Genomic DNA, 12,529 nt, shown 5'->3' on the forward strand with positions numbered 1-12,529 from the left:
CTTGCTGATTCTTTTTTAAATACCCCAAGTATGCTGTTTAGATTTAGAATGTATTTGTCCACATCACTTCTTCTGAGGTGTGCTTTAGTGTTCATATATGGACAAAATATTCATAAATGAATCCTGAAGAATAAAGTCTTGTTTCCAAGTCTGGTAGTGGGATTATACCACATTTTCATAAATAAAGGCATCTCTTGACTTTTCACTTATGGTCCATCACTGGCATCCTTAACTTTTAAAGCGTACTTTTGTGCTTGGGTGAATACGTGCTTCTGCTTTTCACTGTGGTCTTCTCTCTTCATTGCTGGAAGAGAGGCAAGAAAGGGAAGAGAGTAACAGGAGAGAGATAGGGTGGTGATAATAGGTGATCCTTCAACTGTTAGGATCTATGGCAAGAAAGCAGTTTTTATGCAAGATACAAAGTAAGAACCTGTGAAAACAGGAGAAAGGCCTAACTGCTTTTACAGGGAAGATGACACGGTAATTGATACCGCAAGACAAAATGTTTCTGTATTTGGAGTGAAGGAGGAGAGGAACAATCTTTTCCTATCTTTTTTCCTGTGCAGAAGCCAAGCTTTTCAGTCAATATAAAAGAGCATTGTTTTCCTATACAGGTTAAAGCTATTTGACTGAAAGTAGCTAAGAATGAGGTTCGTGCTAATGTGCTCATTGAACTCACACTTAAAAGATGTTTTATCTTAAAGCATGTTGAAAGTTGTAACGATTTACAGAGATTTAAAGCAGTTGTTTTGCTGTTCTGAAATACCTGATGCAAACATAAAGTAATATAAAGTACTACATTCTAAAAAGAGAATACTTCGTAACTTATTCTTTCTTTGCCTCAGGAAAATCCGATGAACCAAATTGTGATTGTGACCAGTTCCATTGTGCTAACGGGAAGTGTATTCCAGAATCTTGGAAGTGTAATAATATGGATGAATGCGGAGACAACTCTGATGAAGAAATCTGTGCCAAAGCTAATCCTCCAACAGTTTCCTCCTTTCAACCTTGTGCTAGCGGTCACTTCCAGTGTCTTTCTCGCTTCACCAAGCTTTACACTTGCCTTCCAGAATCTTTAAAATGTGATGGTAACATTGATTGTCTTGACCTTGGAGATGAAATAGACTGTGAAGTGCCAACGTGTGGGCAGTGGTTGAAATACTTTTATGGTACTTTCAGTTCTCCCAATTATCCTGACTTCTATCCACCTGGAAGCAACTGCACATGGCTGATAGACACTGGTGATCATCGTAAAGTAATTTTGCGATTCACTGATTTTAAACTTGATGGTACGGGTTTTGGAGACTATGTCAAAATATATGATGGGTTAGAGGAGAATCCACGGAGGCTGTTGCGTGTGCTAACAGCGTTTGACTCTCATGCTCCCCTCACAGTTGTTTCATCTTCAGGACAAATAAGAGTGCACTTTTGTGCTGACAAAGTGAATGCTGCAAGAGGTTTCAATGCCACCTATCAAGTAGATGGCTTCTGTTTGCCCTGGGAAATTCCATGTGGTGGAAATTGGGGTTGCTACACAGAGCAGCAACGCTGTGATGGCTACTGGCACTGTCCAAATGGAAGGGATGAAACCAACTGCACCATGTGCCAAAGAGACGAGTTTCCATGTTCTCGAAATGGTGTTTGCTACCCTCGTTCAGATCGCTGCAACTACCAGAATCATTGCCCTAATGGTTCGGATGAAAAAAATTGTTTCTTCTGTCAGCCAGGAAATTTTCATTGTAAAAATAATCGCTGTGTTTTTGAGAGCTGGGTTTGTGATTCTCAAGATGATTGTGGCGATGGCAGTGATGAAGAAAATTGCCCAGTCATTGTGCCTACTAGAGTAATAACTGCAGCTGTCATTGGGAGCCTTATTTGCGGACTGCTGCTTGTCATTGCACTGGGATGTACCTGTAAATTGTATTCGCTCAGGATGTTTGAGAGAAGGTGAGTAGAACAGCTGGACTCAAGTACTGAAATTATTTTGTATCTTTCATTGTTATACTTGAAACATTTTTCTCGACATACAGTTACTGTTAAAAGTTATTGTTCCTCTTTGACTGGAAAGTTGAAAGGGGGCTGAAATATTCTGATTACTTCACTGTTTGGAGTTAAGCTTTCAGATGATATTACCCAAAAGAAAGTATAGAGAAGTTGCATTTCTGGAATGGAATTAATGTTTCAGTTTGTGTTTAATAGCATGTTTTTTTATTGTAGACTCTGTCATGCCAGAATTATGCACTCCTCAATTTTTTAACAGTAATGTAAGCATCTCTAATGGTGCCTTTTATATTTAACTAAAGCTCTTGAGGAATCTTGTTTCAGGAGTGGGGTTTTTTTTTTTTGTTCTTTTGTGAGCTGGATAGGCCCATAGAAATGACTGCAAGGACTTGCTGTATTTTTAACAAATTAAATTGACGTTTTGTCAATCAAGGCTCAATTAAACTAATAATAAAATAATAAAATTTCATCTGCTGAATGTTATTATTTTGGATTATAACAAGCAGATGTAGTTTTACTATTAAACATTCATCATAATCTTATGTATTAAGAAATCTCTTTTCTCTTTGAAAGATCATTTGAAACTCATTTGTCAAGGGTTGAGGCTGAACTGTTAAGAAGAGAAGCTCCTCCATCTTATGGACAGTTAATTGCCCAGGGCTTAATCCCACCAGTTGAAGATTTTCCAGTTTGTTCACCAAACCAGGTAAGATTCTAAAAAGCAGGCAGACTCATTAAAATTAGCAACACAAAATCACACTCTTTGGCTTCCACGTGCTTTGTTCTGTTTCATAATATTTCCTTTTCTTCCTTTTACACCGATACTGTTCTACTAAAGATCAGCTATTGGACAAAATCACAGTATGGCAGCACCACATGGTTTACTTTACAGGCATTTCTAAATTTCTATTGAAACAACTGTCAGCTTTAGTATATATATATTCTTTTTAAACTGGCTTTTGGTTAAAACAGTCTGTTGTAAATACTCCTATAATGCTCTACTTGAGTTGTTTTTGTGTGTTGCATTTATTACAGTAGAGTTTACTGTTGGCTTGTGTCGGTGAGCCTGTAAGAAGAATCATTTCTACACCATAAGTGGAGGATTTTTTTTCTGTTTTAAATGGAACTGATTTCATTACACTTTGCCATAGATGTTTACTTTGATGCATTCAGTTCACAAGTAGAATGTTTGAAACCAAATAGTCGTCCAAGAATGGTAAAGAGCTTAAGATAACACCAGTCACGATGTCTTCACAAAGTACTGTGTTCTTTGTGACTGTTGACCACGTGCTGTTCTGTTTGCCTTTTGACAGCTCTGGGCTGAGAGTGATCATATCTTTTTCCTCCTTACCCTCTGTCCTCTGTTTTTGCATCACATGACTGACTTTTTTGTCTTCTATTACAGTTGTAGACCATACTATTTTGTAATTAATTATTTTTATGAGGTATCTTGAGAAACTGTCGTGGTTTTACTGAATTCCCACTAATGAAGACACATGCCATCCTCTTTGCTTTTCTAATCATATCTTCGTTTCACACATACATTTTAATTCTTACTCCATCTATATGATCTGAATATTTTTATTCAAAACTTCTTCAATGCTAGATTGCATTACCCTACAGCACATTTCCTATTACTCCACCTCTTGGTTGGGTGGTAGAAACTGGGGATTGTAATCTATCACAAATGATTTTGTAGAGTAGTAGTCTACATGTTTTGACACACATCAAATCATAGTGATTTCTTAGTTTTCCAATGTTACCATAGTTTCATCATCCATAAAAATACTGATGCATGTAGAATGGTTTTGAACAATGAAAGAATGTTAGTAAATTTCCAGTATGAAGACCAGTATTTCAGACTTGAGGCCTTGAAAACATAAGTATCTGTACTGGGGATATTTTGTAACTAAGTATGCACCAATGGGGAAGAAAGAGCTAAGTACAGGCATCTCTGTTGGAGGTGCATTTAATTTAATCTCTACATTAAGCAGTCCTGTGTTAGTAACAAATAGTCACCTCTGTTAAATCTTAGGGAGATGCTGAAAAATGTCTTCTTTAAATCCCAAACTTTTTGAGGCATATTAGTGTACTCGGAAGGCTACAGTGATTACTCTACCTTCCTGTGACATTGTGTGTAACAGATGTACCTTCTGCACTGAATCTGAGGCTCTACTTTTCTGTTACCAGCATTGCATATGAAGGTTACAGTGTATCTCCTTTCAGTTCTTTTTTTTAGAGGTCCTTGATTTGGGCAAAAATGAACCTTCCATACTTCACTGATTTTTTTATTCCCCTTTTTCTTCTGAACATATTTCCTTTTTAATTCCCCAGGCCTAGCGTTTTTTTCTCAAGACACCCTGGGCATCTTTCAAACCTGCTTTGTTTCAAATAGCCTTTTGCTACACACACCAGATCTTTAATAGTAAAGAATCAATCTTTTTTTAATATTCAAGACTTTACCTTTAACCTTGCTGATAATGCGTAGCTTGGCACAATAGTTGTCATCATTCTTTTGTTAGATTGGTGCCAGAATATTGTCAACACTTCATTGTTGTTTGTCTTTTCATTTAGGCTTCAGTTCTGGAAAACCTGAGACTGGCAGTGCGATCTCAGCTTGGATTTACCTCCATCAGACTTCCTATTGCTGGCAGATCGAGTAACATTTGGAATCGAATTTTTAATTTTGCAAGGTCACGTCATTCAGGATCGCTGGCGTTGGTCTCAGCAGATGGAGATGATGTTGCTAGCCAAAGTACTAGCAGAGAAGCTGAAAGAAGTAATACTCACAGAAGCCTATTTTCAGTTGAATCTGATGATACAGATACAGAAAATGAAAGAAGAGACACAGCAGGAGCAGTTGGTGGCGTTGCTGCTACCTTGCCTCAGAAAGTCCCACCTGCAACAGCAATAGAAGCAACAGTGGGGGCATGTGGGAGTTCCTCTGCCCAGAGCGGTGGTGGTGGTAACACAGATAGTGGAAGAGAAGTGACGAGCATAGAGCCCCAAGGCACGAGTCCTGCACGCCACCAGCTCACTAGCGCGCTAAGTCGTATGACTCAAGGCTTACGCTGGGTACGCTTTACGTTAGGGAGATCGAGCTCAGTGAATCAGAACCAAAGTCCTTTGAGACAGCTTGATAATGGGGTAAGTGGAAGAGAAGAGGATGATGATGTTGAAATGTTAATTCCGGTCTCTGATGTAGCATCAGACTTTGACGTGAATGACTGTTCAAGACCTCTGCTTGATCTCAGCTCAGATCAAGAACCAGGGCTTAGACAGCCTTACAGTGCAACACATCATGGTGTGAGGTCATGCAATCGAGATGGCCCCTGTGAGAGCTGTGGCATCGTACACACTGCCCAGATACCTGACACTTGCTTAGAAGCAACAGTGAAAAATGAAACTAGTGACGATGAGGCATTATTACTCTGCTAGGTACGGGTTGTTTAGGAAAGATTGTGTACAAGTTGGAGCAATATCTGTCATTGTTTTGTACTTCACAGTTAAAACTAGTTTTTAGTTTTAAAAAGTCCAGGACAACATTATGTTAAAACTATTTTAGCCTGTGTGGTTGATTAAACATTTCTTATACTGGATGACTTTATGGAACTATTAGAGTGAAGGATTTAATGGCTCTGAATACACAATGTGTGTATCCAGTATAACCTGAGATTACTCTTTAAACTGAAGTTATCCCGGTTAGTTTCAAATTTAGTCTATCCTGGTACTGTAGTTCAGAACAGAAACGTGGCCGCTCAAGACTGCCTGTTTAACCCCATATTAACAGGTGAATTTGTACAGAATTGTTTTCCTTTAGGAATTGACTCTGTTGTATTATTGCCAACATACTTGTAACTTAATATACTAAATGCTGGTAAGGATTGTTAATGCAAAATATGTACTTTGAGTTTATACAGCATTTTGTCTATTCTTGAATTTCATTATAATGTGAACTTATTTAAAGGGAGGAGAAGATTTCTTCAGGAGCATTCTTTTTTTTTCAGCAGAACAAAATGCAATGATTCGTGAATTTTAGATAGATATAATAGGTAAACTGATGGCAAAAGCTTTTGTAGCACTGGCGTTCCCAAACAGCGATAATATGATACAGCCAAGTAGTATGTAAAGCCCCCAGTCATTAGTCTTTCTAATTTGAAGTAAAAAAGGGCCGAAGATATTAATGCGTGCTAGTTTTTTTAAATATCCAATATGTACAAATACACTACAGAGTAAGTTCCAACTGGTAGTAGATCTTTCCCTAATACTGTAGGGTATAAAGCTTGTTTGGACTCAAGGGATTTGCACTAAAATCATATTAAGGTCTCTAAATGAGCTTAGTGCACAAGCACTATCACTTTAAGTACTATTATTGTCTAATATTGCAATGGCTATATATTTCCATGGCTCTTTTCTTGGGGTGTTGCATTTTTATTGCAATTGAATTTGCTTTACTAATTCCCTATTTATTCATTGTATTTAAAAACTGGTTTACTTGGTTGCAGACTGGTCGTTTAAAAAAAAGTAAATAACTCCCTTTCCGTGTATTTTTTTAATGACCCTTCATGTTGGAGCAAAACAGATGAGTGGGAAAAAAGCTCACAACTTCCAATTTTGAGATAAGCAGGTTAATATGTGGTTACTGGCTTGACAACAAGAATCTACACCTTTAAAAACAAAAATGTCAACTACTGTTTTATTTATTCTTTGCCAGTCTGTTTTTAGTAGGCTTAAAGATCCAGTATGAAATGTATTTGTGTGTGATTGTATGCTATTTATTAAATTTTAAATACTTTGTTGAATGTCATTTTAAAGCATGTTTAAAGTCTTGTGCATTTCTGTCGTGTTATGCTGTCGGGCAGAACTGACTAAAATGTTTTAATATGTATCAAAATTAAATTGAATTTTTGTTATGTTTTTGAGGTACTTTTAAAGATAAATCCATGTCTGGCTTTTTATTTTACTTTTTAAAACTCCTCATCTCTGAAGTACAAATCACATGCAGAAAAAACAACAACTGAATGGATTCAAAAGTGTATATATCTGTCGTCTCCCTCTTCTCTTCATTTACAGGCACAGGGATGAGAAAAAGAAACAGTTTTACCATCTGGTGGATTTAACTCACCAAGAGTAGTAGGAAATTCTGAGTTCAGGACACGGTTGTGTAGATTTGTGCTTTCGAGGAACTTATGTGCAATACAGTTGTAAAAGATTTTATTATAATAACCCACGTGGTTTCAAGTTTCAGAACGGATCACATCACACTGGTACCAGTTCAGGTACAGATTGGCCCATAGTTACACATACCTGAGTAAAAGTCATCAATGGCCATTTTTATTCACATTGAATAATATCTAAATCTGTGGGTAATCTTTAGTCTGATTTCAGTGGTGTCGCTTATAGAGCAGGCAGTTTTGCAATATGAATACGATAACACACTCTGAAATACACGCGAGCAGTGTGTCCTGGTATAAAATACTGGGTTTTTAAAGCTTCCTAATTATCATTAGAAAGTGGTTATGGAAATGTTTGTCACTGAGGCAGATACATTTTGAAGAAGTCTTCATAGAATACCGTAGTTATATACACACACAAAGTGATCTAAAGTGGTTCCATGAAATGCCCCACCTAGCATATACCTATGGTCTCCATAATGTAAAGTAGAATACAATGTTTAATTTGTTTTAAAGGATAAATGCTACACGTTAAACTGAAAAGTTGGATTTGATTGAGAAATTTGGAAATTTGTAAATAAAATTCATATTTGTATGAGGCGAATTTGTTGCAGTGATTTTATTTCATGGTGATTTTAAAGGGATTGATGATTCTGATTTATGCAGTACTGATTGGATTTACTTTTTAACTGGGAATGCTTGAAGTCACGTTAATTTTGTTTTGGAGCTGCTTGAATTGGCATTTTGTTTAAATGACTTTCGATGTAGATGTGCTGCAGCGCTTGGACACACTGAAGAAGATCCAGAATTATTCACTGCGGAGTTATTTTCTGTTGTAAATCACATTTAACTGAATGCTTTGAAAAATGTAAGTTATTGCGAAGTGATTTTTTCTCCTCGTGTAAAACCTTCTAGGTAAGGAAGGAATTCATCATTGTTTCTTTTCACATCTCACACTTTTTGGTGATGCGATTTGCACTGTAATATTAAGAGGACTGACTGAGCCTCTGGTGTTAATAAAAGCCAAATCCATCTTCAATACAGAGTAACAAGTACTGCGTATAGATCTTATTTCAGAATAATTTCCAGGAGAAAATACGGCAATGAGTTGCTATGCTGTGTTCTATTCTACTCTGTGTTCCTACAGTGAGAGTGGGGCAGGACTCTTCTCACTAGTGACAAGTGACAGGATGAGGGGAAATGGCCTCAAGTTGTGCCAGGGCAAGTTTAGGTTGGGTATTAGGAAGAGCTTCTTCACAGAAAGGGTAGTTAGGTACTGGAATAGGCTCCCCAGGGAGGTGGTTGAATCGCCATCCCTGGTTGTGTTTAAGAGCTGTTTGGATGTGGTGCTCAGGGATATGATTTAGTGAATGGTTTTTAGAGATAGGGCTCTGGTTAGGCTGCGGTTGGACTTGATGATCTTAAAGGTCTTTTCCGACCTGGGTAATTCTATGATTCTATTACCTGTCTAAAAGTCAAAGCAGGAACTGGGGTTCAGTCTACGCGAATCACAGTTCAGATTAGGAGCCCATACTTTTCAATGAGCCTTTATGCTACATGCTGCAGATCAAAGCTAACAACAGGTTTTCCTGTTAGGATCAGGTTTTGCTTCATTTGCAGATGTTTTCTGGCCTGTTTTGTTCCCCTGGTGCTGTGAAACTGCTGCAGTCATGTGGAAGTGCCACACATTTTCCATCAGTCTGTCTTAAGTCAACATCATTAACCTGTAGCTGTGATGAGTGAGGTTTGGAAATCGTTTGCTTTATTTGGCTGTCTCTCTTTTCCTGTGAGTTTCTGAAACTAACTAGATGGTAACTGAGGACATCCTGGGTATCACCTACAGTTTAATGGCTGAATGTGGGGTATGTTCTGAAAGAAACTGGAAGAAATCTCTCACTTTGCCAACGCATCACATTGTCAAAGTCAACAGAAAAGGTAAACTCTGAAAGAACTTCACTTGCATTGTTTGAATTCTGTGTTATGATCACATGTGGTGCTTCTGTTGGAGGGAAAGGGGTGGAAGAGGGGAGGCAAGAAAATATTATGAAAAGGTAAGTCACTGTATTTTGACTGGAGGGTCTAAAGGAATAATTGCAAAGTATCTGTATATGGAGATGAGCAAAGGTGGGAGGCAATCATAGCCCAAAACACATCAGAATAGATGTTCCTAGCAAGTGGTGTTTTCTTCAACAAAATGCAAAGGACAAGTTAAGAAGCTTGTTTAAAAAAGTGAGGAAAAGATCCACAAATCACAGAATCACAGAATGACCCGGGTTGGAAGGGACCTGAAGGATCATGAAGTTCCAGCTCCCCTGCCAGGCAGGGCCACCAAACTTCCACTATTTATTAGATCAGGTTGCCCAGGGCCCCGTCCAACCTGGCCTTGAACACCTCCAAGGATGGGGCATCCACAACCTCCCTGGGCAGCCTTTTCCAGGGCCTCACCACTCACCACCAAAGTAGGGATATGTTGTAGATGTGGCCTAGCAAGGTTGGGTGTCTCAGTTTGAAGCAGAATTCTCTGACTGTCACAGCCTTATTGACTTTCAGTATCACAGAGTGGTACCATTTGTACCTTTGTAGCCAGTTATCCTTGTTTCTTAAAGTATGTCAACAGAAACAGAGAAATAATCTTTTGGTGTTTCTCAAGGTATAGAAAGTTCACTGAGAACAGTTGGTAAAATGCACTGAAAATCAGTGGTATCATTTTTGTTAATTTTCTTGCTTTGAAAAGCTGTATCCAGTCTTCCTTCAGTGGGGGAAAGCTGTTAAAAATGGAAAATACAGTTAGTACAGTTAATAATAGATGAGCTGTACTTCCTCTCCTCTGCTCAACATCGGTCTCTAGTTTCCTTCTCAAAGCATCTTTGCAGTTTGTCCAAAAACCTCCTGTTTGCATTTATAATAGGTAATAGGTAATAGTCTCGTGCGGGTTGGAAGGGACCTTAGAGATCATCGAGTCCAACCCCAGGATTCAAGCCTCTGTGTAGCAGAGCGGCACTTCTACCACTTGCGCCACAGGGGGGATTTGAATGCAGGCCCTCCAGTGTTGCAACGCGGCATTCCTACCACTGCGCCACCAGGGCACATATTTGCTGTATTTTGACATACATTGTTCTTTTATTATCATTATTATTTTAAAGCTCAATACCAGCAAGAACTGTTGGATTAAGAAAGTGCTGAAGAGTGCACATGTCTCAGAAGACTTTGAATTGTTTATGTCATCATAATGATCTATAGAAGATGTCTCCTGTCTTGGTCTTCTGAAAGTTCCAAACCTCAGTTATCTGTTTCCTGCAAACCTATTCCTTAATTTGCTGAATTATTTTCTTTCGGTAGATAATAGACATGGACTGAATTTTCTTCAGTGTTCTTTATCTTAAATCGCGTTAATTCCTACGTTACTTAAAAGGTTCTTTGATAAAGCTTCTATGATAGTCACCTGAAATGAGAAATTTCCATGTATATACATTTCCAGGATTATTAGCTTTGCTGCAGACCACAAAAGCATTAGCATAAGATGCTAAGTTCAAGGTTGCAATTGATGGCTTTCTGTAATGTCTCTTCTATGACTGAACTACCATGTGGTATTTTAGGGTGAGTAAACATTACTTAATAGAAAACCTCTCTGTATAGTGCAGAGTCAGCCACTGATTACAGAATAAATATTTGTTTTAAACTGTGCAAAGAAGAGGGCAGAAAGAGTAAAATGTTTTGTGGGTAAGTGAAGGTTACATGGCTAATCAGGATCTGGAGTCCTTGTTGTGGCATCAAGTTCTCAGCAATAACTAAGAATATGGGGCCAGTTGTCTTCCTGCAGTATTAAAGGAATTATTTCTATCTCACAAGTGATATTTGAGACCGTTCTGCCCAGGGACAGATGAGCTCTCAAATATTAAATATTTACCAAATTTCCATAAATGCCGTTGATGTGAGATTATCTTGTTTGTCCAAATGGACTAAATAAAAGAACCGCTTAGACAGAATGTCATTATCTATTTAATGTGTTTAAAACGACCTGTGGGACAGATCCAGTTCTCTTACACACAACAGTATTAAGGCCTTCACTCTCAATTACCCTGCCAGTTTGGGGGATGATCTGAGCTGGGCTCAAAGTTACAAATGTAGACACTGAAGAGTGGGATCTACAAAGCCTAAACAGAGCCAGGAAGAAATCTCATGAGGGGAAGTGGAGCTCGAAACTGATGCCTTTCAGAAAAAGAGAAAAGTAGGCTTTGCAGCCATGCTATTCCATGCCTTTAGGTGTCTTTAGTTATGTCAGCTAATTCCTGCACGAGACGCACTAAGAAAGAATGTCTTGAAGCTCACCACAGAGCGATGTGATGTGGTGGGCCTGACTTCAAATCAACCTTGGCTCCATCTGGAATAAGGATTTGAGCAAAGCAGAGATAGCACCACTATCACTAACCCCAGAGCAATGGAGATGATTATCCCGGTCTGTCATGTGGAAACTCATTTTCTGGAAATCGCTAAATATTCATTGGCAAAGGAGAAATAAAAAGTGACTATTTTCAGTTGGTGATTTGGGCACTGAGTTGGGACATTCGGGATGAAGTTATGCCAATAAATACTTAACTTGTTGACATAATCATTCAATATTCATTGGGGCGTATATGTGAGTTTGACCGCTGCAACCTACCAACACGCCTCTTGCCTTTGCAGCCCTCTCTCCTGGCATGACAGATGTCACTTCATTTACACAAAGCAAAACTTCTATAGCTGAGAGGCTCCCACCTCAGGCCCCTTGCAGCCCAGTTATTCAGTTGCCCATCTGTGTGTGGGGAAAAATGGGTTTGTTCTTTCAGCAGTAGCAGAGATCCAAAGTTACAGACCCCTGTCACCCCATTTCTGTGCCCACCTGGGCCTCTTTTCTATTGTCATTCTCTAATATTCACAGCTTCTGCCTTAGAGAACCGCAATTCAACCTCCTCTGGGGTCTGTCTGCCGCTTTCTTCATCTGGCTGATCATACAGCAGAGCCCTGTGCTGAGGGCAGGGGGGGTGAACTGCCAGCTGAACCAAAGGGCACCGAACGCTGCACTGGGGTGATGCACTGCCTGTCTGCACAAAACAGGAGATGGAAAGCAAAACAGACTATAAAGTAGTAACAGTATTTATAAAAAACTACAAAGTGATTCTCCCCTTTTATTTTAGGCCAAGTTTTCAGATCGTTTCCTAATCCCTTTGCTGTTACCTTCCCATCTCTCTCTCCCGGCCCAGGCTCTCCTTCCCAGCGGGCTCACACAGCTCACAGCCGGGTTGGGCCGGGTCGGGTGGGGCCCCCGGCCGTTGTGCTGGAATAGAACGCGCTGGGGACACGGGGCTCGGGGCAGC

At 39.1% G+C, this 12,529-nt stretch overlaps 1 protein-coding gene across 1 annotated transcript in view; it reads left to right on the top strand.

Annotated features, from left to right (window-relative positions):
• LRP12 (LDL receptor related protein 12) overlaps positions 1 to 7,779 on the top strand; it is a 47,510-nt gene extending 39,731 nt beyond the window's left edge. Inside the window, exons 5-7 of the mRNA XM_015856031.3 lie at positions 846 to 1,947; positions 2,575 to 2,707; positions 4,576 to 7,779. Of these exons, the coding sequence (XP_015711517.3) occupies positions 846 to 1,947; positions 2,575 to 2,707; positions 4,576 to 5,439 (2,099 nt within the window). The 3' untranslated portion in view covers positions 5,440 to 7,779. The remainder of the gene's footprint in view (positions 1 to 845; positions 1,948 to 2,574; positions 2,708 to 4,575) is intronic.
• Positions 7,780 to 12,529: the final 4,750 nt, after the last annotated feature.

Source organism: Coturnix japonica, chromosome 2 (genome assembly GCF_054131305.1).
Source record: "Coturnix japonica strain WE chromosome 2, WE-NBRP24, whole genome shotgun sequence".
Lineage (NCBI taxonomy): Eukaryota > Metazoa > Chordata > Aves > Galliformes > Phasianidae > Coturnix > Coturnix japonica.